This window comes from Erithacus rubecula (assembly GCF_903797595.1).
Source record: "Erithacus rubecula genome assembly, chromosome: 10".
NCBI classification, from domain to species: Eukaryota; Metazoa; Chordata; class Aves; order Passeriformes; family Muscicapidae; genus Erithacus; species Erithacus rubecula.
Window position 1 is genome coordinate 4,659,300 of NC_136662.1, and position 13,637 is coordinate 4,672,936.

General features: G+C 47.5%; 1 protein-coding gene across 3 annotated transcripts in view; it reads left to right on the forward strand.

Annotated features, from left to right (window-relative positions):
- Window positions 1–12,555, forward strand: part of SSBP3 (single stranded DNA binding protein 3) — a 54,074-nt gene extending 41,519 nt beyond the window's left edge. The window contains exons 6-18 of one of the 3 annotated variants that reach the window (XM_079313526.1): window positions 2,204–2,284; window positions 3,076–3,135; window positions 4,968–5,034; window positions 5,144–5,220; window positions 8,066–8,130; window positions 8,232–8,280; window positions 8,458–8,493; window positions 8,660–8,714; window positions 9,120–9,190; window positions 9,905–9,983; window positions 10,169–10,197; window positions 10,385–10,486; window positions 11,048–12,555. In XM_079313526.1, the coding sequence (XP_079169652.1) occupies window positions 2,204–2,284; window positions 3,076–3,135; window positions 4,968–5,034; window positions 5,144–5,220; window positions 8,066–8,130; window positions 8,232–8,280; window positions 8,458–8,493; window positions 8,660–8,714; window positions 9,120–9,190; window positions 9,905–9,983; window positions 10,169–10,197; window positions 10,385–10,486; window positions 11,048–11,077 (801 nt within the window). In that variant the 3' untranslated portion in view covers window positions 11,078–12,555. The remainder of the gene's footprint in view (window positions 1–2,203; window positions 2,285–3,075; window positions 3,136–4,967; window positions 5,035–5,143; window positions 5,221–8,065; window positions 8,131–8,231; window positions 8,281–8,457; window positions 8,494–8,659; window positions 8,715–9,119; window positions 9,191–9,904; window positions 9,984–10,168; window positions 10,198–10,384; window positions 10,487–11,047) is intronic. The other 2 variants (XM_079313527.1, XM_079313528.1) reach the window with 2 other exon arrangements.
- The last annotated feature ends 1,082 nt before the right edge of the window (window positions 12,556–13,637 follow it).

The following is a 13,637-nucleotide window of genomic DNA, read 5'->3' on the forward strand; positions in this document are numbered from 1 at the left end:
CTGTGTCTCACAGATGCTCTTTCTCCAATGATCAGACAGCGTTTGCTCTCCAGCTCAAAATGCAGACCCCAAGCATCACCTTCAGCCCAGCCAGGGTGCTTTCAGGTGGCCATGATCCCTGTGTGCTTGATACCTGTTCACCCCACACCCTCACCTGCTGTGGCATATGGGGGGAAGGACATCAGTAGCTGCACAGCATTGAGCCCCTCCTGCAGCACAAGGCAGGCATCGTGGGGAGCACTGGCTCTTGCACTGATGGGGCTTGAGGTTTGGCCTCTGTTAACCCTGATTTTTACCTTCCACTTAGTTTCATCACTCACTCACCTATTCTGATCTTCCCTACCCCAAATCCTGCAGCTGAGATGTGTAGGAAGGGCTTTGGGGGTGGCCAGACCTTCCTGGGGGGATGGTGGGAGGTGTGTGCTGCCCCTGCTGCACTCTGTTCACAGACAGAGTTAGCAACTCAGGAGCAAAAATAAGTCAACTTCCATGCCTGGAGAGGACTTCTGCTAAAGGAGGTTGATGCTGCAGTTGGACCTCAGAGCGTTGCCTTCTCTGCTCTGGTGGGACTGGATGGAGAAGGCAGTGGGGAGAGTTCTTCTGAGGTGCTGTAACCTCATCCAGATGAGGCTGGCCAGGAACTAAGGGCAAGGTCTGGTTCCTTTTGGCTCCTGGAGAATAAATGGTGGTGTGAGTGGTGGGATGTTGGAGGCTGGAGCAGAGAGGCTGGCAGGAGGCTGTTGGTTTAAATCTGCTTGGCTCCATCTCGCCACCAAATCATTCAAATTTTAAAAAAATTAAAAAAAAAAAAAAAAAAAAAGAAGAAGAAAAAACCCACCCTCTTACTTTATTTACATTGCACTCAAGTTTCCGCCGTACAAAAGATTTGCAGGTGCAAATATGTCCTGCCTTCATTAACTTCCCCTCCCTTTTTAATTTATGTGATTTCAATTTTCCTTCCCTGTACTGTTAATTAGGGGACCCTCTAATCAGTACCATTATCACAGTGGTATTCATGTTTAGGAAAGCTGCTAAACAAATGCTTGCAAAATTGCTAAATGGCTAATTAATGTCTGTTAATTAAGAAAATTGCTCATGGTAACAAACCATGCCATTGCTGGCAGCAGCTAGAAGGCGAACACTTGTTGAAATTAGTAACGAGGCAGGTAGAGAACATCTGCTCTGGTCCTGGAGCCTGCCTCGCTTCCCATCACCTACTGACAGAGCTCCTGTGCTTTCTCTACCAATTACACCTCCTTTGACTCAAAAAAATATTTTTTTTTTTCTTTTTTTTTCTTTTTTTTTTTCTTTTCCTCACGTTAACACGCACCGGTATATTTCTTGCACCGAGCTCGTGGTTTTTCCAAGCAAATTTTCATTTTGTGCTTTTAAGGGAAATTAAAAATATATATATATATATATAAAAAATATTTGAAGTGGGCGTTCAAGCCCAAAATGTCAGCGACTGCTGCATTGCAGCCTTAAACCTGCACCAACTAATCTCTCCTTTTTTCCCCCTAGACATCCTTTCTTTGCTCGCAAGCCATTTTACTGGCATCCTTAGGGAATCCACCTCGAGGAAGGATGTTGCATCCCTTCAGAGTGGCAGTGCAGCCCTGCTTGTGCCAGCCAAATGCTGCCCAAGTGTGAGCTGGGACATGCTCCTCATCCTCCAGCCCCTCCAGTGAACCACGGCCAAAACACAAACCCGGAGGTGTTTCCAGCCTTAGGGATAAGAGAGAAAAGAAATTATTTTTATTTCAATTTTTTAGATTTTTTTTTTCTTTTTGTTTTTTTTTTTTTTTGTTTGGGGGTATTTTTTCTATTTCCCCCCAACCTCTCTGGTCCTCTCTTAGATATTTTTTTTTCCTCGTTGCACGCCCCTGCAAAGTGTTTCCCTGTGTGTTTATCATTGCAGACTTGGTTGAACCACTGGACCGTTTACTCTCAATGTGGCCACTGTATTTTGACAGATGTTCTGATTTTGAATATATATATTTTTTTTGCATATATCATTACTCATTGTTCAGCTGCAAATGAATAGAAACTCAATTAAAAAAAAAATAAGGAAAAAAAAAATTTGATTTAAAACCAGGAGAACTGACTCCCTGACTAAACAGGTCCACCCATGAATCCTTTTTTTAGCTCTTTCTGCGCTTTCATGTGCTAATCCATAACCTCCTTCTACTGTCTGACCTCACAGGGACCGCCTGGGTCACAGCCCTCGCCACACGCACAGCCTCCACCCCACAATCCTAACAGCATGATGGGACCCCACAGTCAGGTAAAGACACTAGTGATGGGTAGGGCTGTGAACCGGGACGTGCGCTCGATTTACTTCTTTTTTCCCCCTCTGTAAGCATGCTGGGCAGCTCCCCGGGGAGCATCCCCCCGGGCACCCCAGCTCTGAAGCAAAATGTTGGCTTTTTCCCTTTTTTTTTTTCCTTTTTTTTTTTTTTCTTTCTCTTTTTTTTTTTTTTTTTTTTTTTCGTGTTTTTTGGATATGCAGTTGTCAATGGACTGAGAAGTCAATCATGGGTATCAGACTGTTTTACCTTCCCAAGGTAGCCTGAGAAATTTAACTTGATGTGGGTTTTTAAGCTTTTGTTAGTAGCAGCAGTTGTAAAAAAAGTAACGTTAAGCCTTTCTTCTTTTTTTTTTTTTTTCAGTACTTAGCACTGGGGTTTTTTATGTGTGCGTGTCTGTATGTGCTTATTTGCCACTTTTTTTTAATATATCTCTATATATTTAAACTTGAACATTATCTAACACTCAGGGTTTCCCATGCACTAATTTTAACAGCCTCACCTAGTATTGCCAATGTCAAACACGCTCTCAAACAACAAACCTACATAGAAAATGTCTAAAAAACAGACTCCAGACACCTTTCTCTTTTTGGCTTTTTTTTTTTTTTTTTTTCCTTTTGAAACACAACTTTTTTGAAAAAGATGTCTCCAGAAAAAAAAAAAATAAATAAAAAAAGCAAACAAAAATGCCAAAAGCAGGCTGAGCAGCGTGCGTGGGGAGCGTGTGCCTCCCAGGGCTCAGCGCTGACCCCCCTCTGTGTCCCCACAGCCGTTCATGTCACCGCGCTACGCCGGAGGCCCCCGGCCCCCCATCAGGATGGGCAACCAGGTACTGTGCTCTCAGCATCCTGCATTTCCTAGGGGTAGCATTTATTTGGGAAGGGAGGGTGAGAGGCAGCTGTGCTGCAGATGAGTTTGGGTGGCGTCACCTCTGTGGTCACGCTCCTTTTCGTCGCTTACCAACAATAGTTGAATTTTTTTGGGGGGTTTGGGATTGTGCAGGGTGGAAACAGCAGTGGGGAACGTGCTGCTTTCCATCCGTGGTGTTCCCAGCAGGGCTGTGCCATACTGCATGCTCACTGCCCGGCTGGATTTTCCCTGCAATCGCAGAAAATTAAAGTGATGGAGATAATCCTGCTGCTGGGTTGACCGAGCGTTTAGATCAGCAGCGGGGTCAAGCAGGGCGGGTCACTGCTGAATTTTTTGGGTTGAGTTTATCCTCTTATCCCAGCTTATGCAAGGGCAGTTTGTTTCTGGCCTTGTGGATGGAGGCTTCCACCCCACGCCCTGCCCGGACACATGCGTGGCCTTTGGTTAAGGAATTCATCTCCTTGCCAACCATTCCATGCAGATCCATAGGGTAATGACCAAGCCAGAGGTTATTTGTCACTAAAAGGAAATTAAAGGAAACCTGTAATTCCTTTGGGCAGCAAAGGTGTCTGTTCAAAAATTATCTTGGGAGCTTGTTTTTTGGCTATCAGCGTTATTTTCCTGTAGGTCTAATTAGCAGAAAGAGCAGGATAGTCAGGAAGTAGGATGCACCAGCTTGCTCTGAGTCTGAGATTTGAATCTTTGGAACTTGCTAACTGATGCTAAGACAGCTGAGATGTAGCTGAGAAAAAATCCAGGAGAGGCTAATGGAGAACCCCCATGGCTGGATGGCTGGAAATCCATGGCATTGATGGATGGTCTAACGAGGTGCTAATTCACTTTGCCTCCTCTTGGGTCAGTTTTAACAGCACCCCATCCTGCAGTGGTTCTCAGCTCATCCCAGGCTCTGCTGGAGGTGAGCACAGTGAGCTGGGCAAGCAGGGGGGACTGGTTTGAGGAGGCAGTTCCCACAGCACGATCAAGCATCCAGGGATAAAGTTAATTAGAAGGATTTCAATTTTTTTCCCCCAAACAGCACATATAAAACACATGTTTGTACCTAGGCAGAGCTCAGTGAGGTTATGGTCACATCCTGAGGGACAAGAGGAATAAATAGGCAGGCAGGAAGGTCAGGCAGCAGAAGTGTAAATATCCACCTCTGCAACCCTGCTGGTTTATCTTCCTCCTCCTGCCAGCTTCCAGCCTGCAGAAAACTTGGGATTGGGCTGATTGTGCCTCTACACAGCCATGTGCACCAGCACTGGGATCATCCTCAGTGTCAGCATCCAAATAAAAGGGAGCTTCTTAGCAAAGCTGTTTACAGTTTGCTTCCCTCAGGCAGACAGTATCTGCATTTTTCCTTCCCTTTATCTGTTTGGAGTAGCCTTTGAAGCTTAAATAGCAACATTGCCCGAGTGGAATGTGAGTTTGGGGAGGGGGAGCATCCACCTTCCTCTCAGCCTTCGTGGGGATGCTGCACATAGAGCATCTCCCCACCACAGCCAGTGAATCCCTGCCTGTTTTGGCCTTGGTGCTCTGTGTTACCAGGGTGCCATGCTGTTCATCACCTTTCCCTGCTGGATTTGACCCTGCTCAGCTTGGGTTTTCCCCTGCTTTCCTAAAATACAGCAGCATTTGGCCTGGGGGAGGGGGAAACGCCTTGTTTGGGGTTTAGAGAGAGTTTGCAGAAGGATGAGGGAGGCAAAGACCTGGAGGCTGTAGCAGTGGGATGCAGCAGGATGCTGGGGGAAGCAGGATTTATTTTTTCACCTTGCTCCCTTGCTTTCACAGCCCCCGGGTGCTGTTCCTGGTACACAGCCATTGCTGCCCAATTCGATGGATCCCACGCGACAGCAAGGTAAACCCAGCAGAGGAGGGTCAGCCACTGATGCTCCTCATTAGCTGTTAATTCAGGACACCCAGAGTGGTTGTGGTGCCTTGTAACACCCCTGCTTTCCTCCCACCAGGGCACCCTAACATGGGCGGCCCCATGCAAAGGATGAATCCTCCGCGAGGGATGGGCCCCATGGGTCCCGGTCCGCAGGTAAGCCCGGTGCCAGAGCACATCCTGCAAGCCGTGGGAGCAACCTCCTGGGGCTCAGAGATGGGAGATCCCCCCCCACACCCTATGCCCCCATTAGTGTTAATGCATTTTGCATTAGTCTTGCATCTGGAAATCCCTCCTTTTAACAGGAGTGAGGTCTTCCGAGCTCATTAAGGGTATTGCAGCCTCCCTCCTGCCCTTCTGTCAGAGGGGATGGCACTTAGCTCTGCACCAGAGCAGCCTTTGAGTGCATTACACTGCCTGCCTGGGAAACAGTTACGACCCTAACTGCAGGAAAGGGAAAGGAGGCTTGCATTTGAAATTAATAAATAAAAAGAAATGGCAAAGATCCCTTTAGCAAAGGGAATAAGGCTTTCCCCTGCGAGGTTCCCATCCACCTGCCCCTCCTGCTGCCTGCTTGAGCTCTCTATTTCAGGAAAGGGGAGTAAACTCTTGAAATTAAGCAGATCTGGGTTAATATATGCTGCCGTTCCCGTCGATTCACTTTATGGAGTGGCTTGTTGTTGACTCACTCCTGTTTGTTCCTTCTACGAGACTTCAAAACCAGATTACCATATTTTGGTTGGAGGTTTATCCTCTCTGCATCGTCGCCTACGAGGAGTTTGTAGCGCGAGGATCAGAGTCTGTCAGGAGACGAGCGAGCGGGCGCGCTGCAGTTTTGTTTTGTTTTCCCCCTGGAGACTGTTGAGATAAGTGAATGTTGTGTAAAGAGGGAGTTGTGTCATGTCTTTAACACCAACCTGAGGATGCTGCTCAGGGCTGCTCAGCCACGTCCACCCAGATCCATCCTAAAAAACCTGCGCGAGCATCGTTTCGCGGGCGAGCCCTCCCATAGTGCTGCTGCCGGGCTTCAAATCCTCCTTTCCTGGAGGATTACACCCAAAAAGAAAAAGAAAAAAAAAAAAGTCATTTGCAAGCGTGGCCTGTGCCAAGGCGAGCGGCGGCGGCTTGCCGGGGGAGGCTGCTTCCCACTCGCAGAGCTCGCCGCGAAACTTGGAAGCGTCGAGCGCGCGCTGAGCGCCGCGTGGGATGGCGGCGGCTCCGGAGCCGGCTGGAGTTGTGAAATGTTCAGAGCTTTATTTTTGACTCCACCATTCCCTGTGTATGTACATTAGGGAGAGGGGTTTTTTTTTTTCGTTTTTTTTTTTTTTGAAGAGGCAGCCTTTCCCTGGAGAAGCGCTGGGCTTCCCAATCTGGCAGCCGCAGGCGCTGCCTCTCTGCAGCCATCCAGGAATCGGCAGCCTCCAAAAATACCCACCCAGACCCAGCAGCCCCTCACACCTTGTGTGCCCAGGGCTTGTTTTCCTTTAAGCTTTGCATTGGGACCTTTGTAAATGCTTCTCAAACGATTCCAGAGCACTGCAGAACATCCAGCCAGGACATCCAGGCGTCCTGACAGCAGCTCCTTATTGCACAGCAGTGATGAATCATCCCTTTCAGCTGATTGCTGCTGCCTTTTTTCCCTTTAAGAGTCCCATTTGTAGCTCTGCAGAAGCCAGGAGAGGGTTTGCCAGTGCCAATATGAGGAGGGTTTGTAGCTCTCTGGTTTTGGTGGTGTCTTGCCCAGGTCGCTCTGCACAGCTGCGTTCCCTCCTCACCCTCCCTGAGCATCTTTCAGCTGGCTTCGTTTTCCAGCCTTTCAGCTCCAATTTAAAACGCTGAGCCTTCTTTTTTTCTTTTTCTTTTTTTTTTTTTTTTCCCTTAAACAAGGGGCTTGATTCTGCTATTCATTGTAAATGGCTGAAATTTCAATCAATTAAGGACTTGCTGGTAATTTGTTTGGGGAAAACCCTTTTCTGCCTCTTCAAAACAAACTTTGGTGATGCCCTTAGCAGTGCACCAAGCACTGGTGTATCCGTAAATCCAGGTAAAAATTGACAGCACTGAAGTGCTTGAAATCCAGTCTGAAACACTCCAAGGGGCTGTGGTGTAGGAAGTGGCCAGCCATCCCTTCTGCTGTAGATTTTTCTTTAAATGGCAGAAACACAGTCCAAAAAGATGCATTACAGAAGAGAGGGAGGTGGGAGGGGAAGAGCAGCAACGCGACCTAAATCTGGCTGCACGTCGCCTGGAGGGCACAGGGAGCAAAGCACAGACCAAATGGAGCACAGCATTTGGGGGGATTCCTCTTCCTCCACTGCCTTGGGCTTGGCTTTGTACTAGAGCTGGTTTTAGGAGATGAGGGATGCAGATCTGAGGCTCCCAGTCCCAGCTGGAGGCTAAGCCAGGCAGGAATAAGGCAGGAGAGGAGGCCCAGGGGGCTGCCTGCCCCCACAGCTGCAGATCTGCTCTAGGGGATGGAGCAGAGAGCTGGGGAGCAACAGAAAAACAAGCTTGACTTGGTATTCCCTACTCCAGCAGACATCCAGGGAGCAAGGAGTGCTCCATCTCAGGAGGAGCTCATGCAGCCTTTCCTCATCCTTACACTGCAGCAGGAACCTTCCAAGTGGTGCCTTTTCTCTTGCTCCTGCCTCTGTTTTCTCCTGCACAAAGGGAAAATCCAAAAGGCTCTTGCTGGGGGCTGTGAACAGAATTGTCTCCTGGAGCTGGGAGGGGGATGTTTTCCCTCCACAGAGAGCGGGGAGGGGGAACTTTGGGGCACAGCCTGGCTTCCATCCATATTCAGCTGCCTGGTTTTTTTTTGTTTTTTTTTATAAACACAATCGCCTCTTATGTTCATCATCATTATTTTTTTTTAAAGCTGGTTTTTGCACACAGACCCACTTGTTTTTTTTGTTTGTTCGTTGGCTTTTTTCCCCCCTTTCTCTTGTGTCTCTGGTGTCTCCTCCCGTTCCAGTAGACTGACCCTTGGTTATCGTTGCAGAACTACGGCAGCGGCATGAGACCTCCACCCAACTCCCTAGGTCCTGGCATGCCTGGAATTAACATGTAAGGCAATCCCCACACTGGGAGCTTTCACCTCTGAGTTGGGACTGCCTGCAAAACAACACAACATTTATTTTTTTTCCCCTGTTTAATTTTGTCCCCAGGGGGCCAGGCGCTGGCAGACCGTGGCCGAACCCCAGCAGTGCTAACTCAGTGAGTATCCCGCAGCAGGAGCAGGGTTGGTTGGGAAGTGTCCTGCAGATGGGATCATTCCCCATTAGCTGAGCCCTGCTAATGAGAGGGGGTTCCTGGGATGCCCATCCTGGCCAGGCTGAGGGGGCTCTGGTGGGATCCAGCCCAAGGCTGATCCTGTCTCTCTTGTCCCTGCAGATCCCATACTCTTCTTCATCACCTGGTACATACGTGGTGAGTTCTCCTGCCCCATCTGTCTGTCCTTTCTATGGGGGGGATCAGTGCCATGGGAGGTGACTGGGCTGGGTTTGGGGGTTGAGAATTTGGGGAGGTGTTTGAAAACATGGGAAGGAGTGCACTGCTCATGTTTGCACCTCTGACCCCGACTTTGTTTCCGCAGGGTCCGCCCGGCGGCGGTGGCCCTCCAGGGACACCCATCATGCCCAGTCCTGCAGGTAAGAGCCCCCTGAGACCCTTCTCTCACCAGGGCCATCCCTGCCCTGTTGGAAATTACAAATTTTTGTGGCTTTTGGCTTTCTGGGAAGTAAATGGCTTGGGCTTCTTGAATTTGAGATTGCATTTTGGGATGTTCCTACATCCCCCTGTGCATTTGGATGCCGTGGGGCTCAGGAATTACCTCCCCGCTCTTCCCAGCCAGGAGTTGAATTATTTTTCACAGTTGAATTTCTGTGATTAAAAACTTTTTGGATCTTCATTAAATACAAATTAGCCAGAAAATGGTGGTAGTTAGAGGGAATTTTGGGTGATAAAATACAAAAGAATGAGTTCAAGTGGCATGAGTTTGTTTTAATTAAGAAATGAATTAATCACCCGACTTACTGGGCTTCACTGTTCCACAGATTCAACAAATTCAAGTGACAACATCTACACAATGATTAATCCAGTACCGCCCGCAGGCAGTCGATCGAATGTAAGTCTGCTTTCTAATAATTTACATATCAGATACCATAACAAATCATAATTAACTTCATCAGTTGAGAGTAAAGCAGTTTAATTGATTTCAGCCATTTGTTACAAAACAGAAATAAAACAAACCATCAAAAAGCGATTAACTCTTGGGCGACTTTGTTAATTTTTTATGCTTATTAAGAGAGCAGCAGTCCTGCTGCTCCGGCCAAGGTGCTGGGTTTTTTGGGATATGGGCAAACCTAAATTCTGTGGAATGCTGGTTGGAATGCTGTGCTGCAGCTCTAGGTCTGCCATCCAGCCAGATTTTATAGGTGAACCCACAGGACCATAAACCCCGCAGCCTTGGCAAGTGATACAGCCCCAGGTTGTGCCAGGGAATGTTTAGATTGGATATTCTTAACATTTTTTCATGGAAGGGGTTGCCAAGCATTGGAATGTGCTGCCCAGGGCAGTGGTGGAGTCACCATCCCTGAAGTGTCCAAGGAATGTGTGGATCTGGCACTTCAAGTGTGGCTTAGTGGTGTTGAGTTGACTGTTGGTCTGGGTGATGTCAAAGGACTTCTGCATCCTCAACAATTCAGTGATTCCATGATACCTCCCTCCTTGCCCTGCTGCAGAGGGATGGCTGGGGCAGGGTCAGTGCTCAGGGGTCACCATGGCAGCTGCTGGGGTTGTTTTGTGGCTGATTTTGGTTTTGTTGCCTTTCCCTTGGCAGTTCCCGATGGGCCCCGGCTCTGACGGCCCCATGGGTGGCATGGGGGGCATGGAGCCCCATCACATGAACGGATCATTAGGTGAGCCATGATGGCCCCTCATCCCCTGGGGACACTGGCACAGCGTCCCAGTGCCTGCTCCCATCTGGGGTCAGCCCCAGAGCTCAGAGCAGAGCCTCTGGGTGGAAATCAGCGGGGCTGTGGGGGGACAGGGCCATGGCTGCAGGCCCAGTAAGGCTCTTCTCCTTCCTCTCCCCTCTCTGCAGGGTCAGGAGACATAGATGGACTTCCAAAAGTAAGTGTGGGGTTGGTTGCAGGGTGGGTGGGTGTGGGGGCTCTGTCCTTTCCTCAGCACTGGGGTGCTGCTGTGACCCTGATGGATGGGGACACGGGGAATGTGTCTGGGGTGGGCAGGGCTGTGTCCTGCCCCTGTGGCATTTCGGGGGGGACCTGCTCACCACCACCCTTCCCATCTCCCACAGAATTCTCCAAACAACATAAGTGGCATTAGCAATCCCCCGGGCACTCCAAGAGACGACGGGGAGCTGGGAGGCAATTTTCTCCATTCCTTCCAAAATGACAATGTGAGTGAGTGAGTGCCTGCCTGGGGATGGGGGTACAGTCCCCAGGGTGTCCCAGAACTGAGGTGGGTGGGTTGGCACAGTGGGTGCCTTTTGGACTTGGATTGTGCCATGTGTGGGCTGCTCCAGGACAGAAAAGTGGGAAGGAGGGAGTAAGATGGGGTGGAAGCTTGGGGTGTGTGGTGGGATGGGGGTGCACAGGTGGAGAGGAGCTGGTGCAGAGGTGGCTGTGCTGGCCTGGCTGATTGGAGGCTCCGTGGGTGGCTGCAGACATCCCTCCTCTTCTCCCTGTTATTAGCAGCATATACACATGTGCATGTTAATTATTTGTTTTAAATTGCATCTCGCCCCATACCGTTCTGATGATTTTCTTCCTGGAAAAGCAAGTTACAGCACAGATTAGTCCCTGATAAATTGGAGTCTCCAGCATATCCTCTCTTCCTGGTTTATTAGATCCAATTAGGTTGCTGTGTAGTTGTCATCAGCCTCCTTTTGCAGCCCTCTCTTGGATGTCCAGGGCTCTGACCCGCCTGGTTTCTCACCGTGCCTCTGTCTCTCTTGCAGTATTCCCCCAGCATGACGATGAGTGTGTGATTTCCCTCCCCCTCCTCCTCTCCAGGATCAAGAGAGTCAGCTGCCGTTCGGAGGATCTCAACGAATTATGCAAGAAGAAGAAGAAGAAGAAGAAGAAGCTAGGTGTATGGGCAGGGACACGCGTGGCGGGGGCCAAAACCCCAGGTTTAGTTTCATGCAATAAAAAGGCTGAACTTTTTATTCCATAAAACATGAAGGACAAAACTTAAAATATTTCAAGACATGACAAGACCCTTCTTTGTGCAGAAGGGTTTATATATGTACATGACACTTCTTTTTGGAAACAAACGGAAGCCTCTAGCACCCAACTCCGATCTCTTTGCTTTGTTCTTTTAAATAAAGACAGAAACCGAACCTGTTGTATGTTTGTGCCGTGCGACACCAGGAAGCTAGTCTAGATATGAAATCATGTTGTCTCTGTTGTAGTCATTTTTTTAAATAAACTGGACAGTTTACAATGGTGGTTTTCGTTCAGAAGGCCTGTTTTTCTTTTTTTTTTCCTTTTTTTTTTTTTTTTGGGTTTTTTTTTCCCTTGTATTTTTTGGGTTTGGGTTTTTTTTGTGGTTTTTTTTTTTTTTTTTTTTGTTCGTTTGCAGCACAACGCTTCCTCCTCCAGTTAACAAGATCTGCTTTGGGGAAGAGACTCCACCACCTCGTTATAAACTTGTTAACGCAGGTGACCCCTTCTAGGATCACATCCTCCAATGAATCGTGATCTTGCTCTCTGTGACTGTGGCATGCACTGTGTTAGTCTTTTCCCCCCCCTCTGAGTACAAGAAGAAATCTCTTGTCCCTCCTTTCCCCAGAGTCCTTCAGCTGGTTCACTGCAAAAATTGATTTTTTTAATAATTTTTTTTAATTCACTGGAAGAAAAAAAAAAAAAAAAGAGGGTTAATCTGACCTGGGACTTTGAAACTGTGATCTCCAGCTAACTTTGGGATTTTCTGGGGGTTTTATTTACTTTGGGGGTATTTTGCAGGGGGGGAATTATTTTCTTTAGAGATGTGCTCTTGTCAGGATTTCACTTATCTATGATTTGGAACTGGATGGAGATATTTTTTAAGGAATTCTTGTTGTTAAAATGTAACCTTGCTATTCTGTAGGCTCGCTCTGTAATAAGAAAATAAAAATTAATGGCAAGCATCGAAGGCCCTTCCTTGTGGGAGAGGAAGGGACGAGCCAAGGCGGCAGGTTGGGATCTCTGTACATGACACTACCCTGTAGTTTGGTCTTGGTTTTTCTCCAGCTCCCATTTCTGCTCCATGTATATCATATTCTGTAAAATATTCTCTCCCTTGGATTTGACCTTTGTGCGGATTATTGAAAGCATTGTATCTTGTTTCAGTGTTTTTTCTTACCTTGTAGTCTGGTTCGAAAATTACCGAGAGGGAAAAAAAAAAAAAATAATTATTATACATTGTAGTTTGTGTACGATATTTGTTGATAATGTTTTATTAAAGGGATGTCTTTTTTCCGCACCCCTTCATTGAAATGTTTTTGGGGGACATTTGGCTTGTTTTTATTATTCTGACTGCAAGACATGAGATGACAAAACAACTTTTTTTTTTTTTTTTTTGTAGTGTGTAATATGAATATTTTTTTTAATGTTTGCCTTCTTTTTCCTAGGCATTTTCATTCTGCTTTACCTGTAGAAAGTCAGGAGGGAGGGAGGGGAGGGTGGGATGGGGGGGTCTGAGGGTGTCAGTCTCATAGTTACAGTCAGGTTAATATTTTCCAAGTAATGCAGATTTGTTGCATTACATACCCAGGGGCTCTCCTAGGGATCAAATTTTTACCTTTTCCACTTTACATCTTATTCAGGTTTGGGGGGGTTTTTCCTTTTTTTTTTTTTTTTTTTTTATTCTGATGTGAGGAAATGAAAGGATCGGTTTTAATGTATTTTAAAATGAATAGGTAAATTATTGTCTTCATTGGTATGGGATGGTTTTTTGAATGAAACGGTTCCCCCTCCTCCCCCCTCCCCCTGCTGTAATAAATATCAACATAAACATTTGATTTCAGTGCTCTGCAGTTTGTTCCTGGTGTTTGCTGCCAGACCCAGGGTGGGAGTTGGGGAATTTTTTCCAACCTTTATCAAGGGCCAAACCCCAGATGTGGGGTGTGGGAGCAGAGGTGATGCAGAGCTGAAGTGGCTTTTTAGGGAGGTTGGCTGAGCCTGGGAAATTCAATATCCCAGAGGGATTCAGGATGCAGTTAGGATTTGGGTGAGGTTTAGTGATGTCTGCTTATTTCTTGAATATTGTTTTTTTAAAGCATTTTGAGAATTTAGCCTAGAAAGTGGTCAGTGTTGTCTGCACTGGGCTGAGGATGTGCTGGCCAGGCTCTTGCCCTCCCCACACCCAGCCCATCAGCAGACACAGAGGGGTGTTTGAGGGGCTGAAAAGGGGATTTTTTTGGTAGAGTTCCCCAGGCTTTGCTCGTTAGAGGCTGGAGGAGTTCCCCAGGCTTTGCTTGTTGGGGCTGCAGGGGTTGGCATGCCAGTGTGATGGTGGAGGCTGCTCTGCACTGCTGGGAGGTAAGAAAGAGAGAGGAATACACA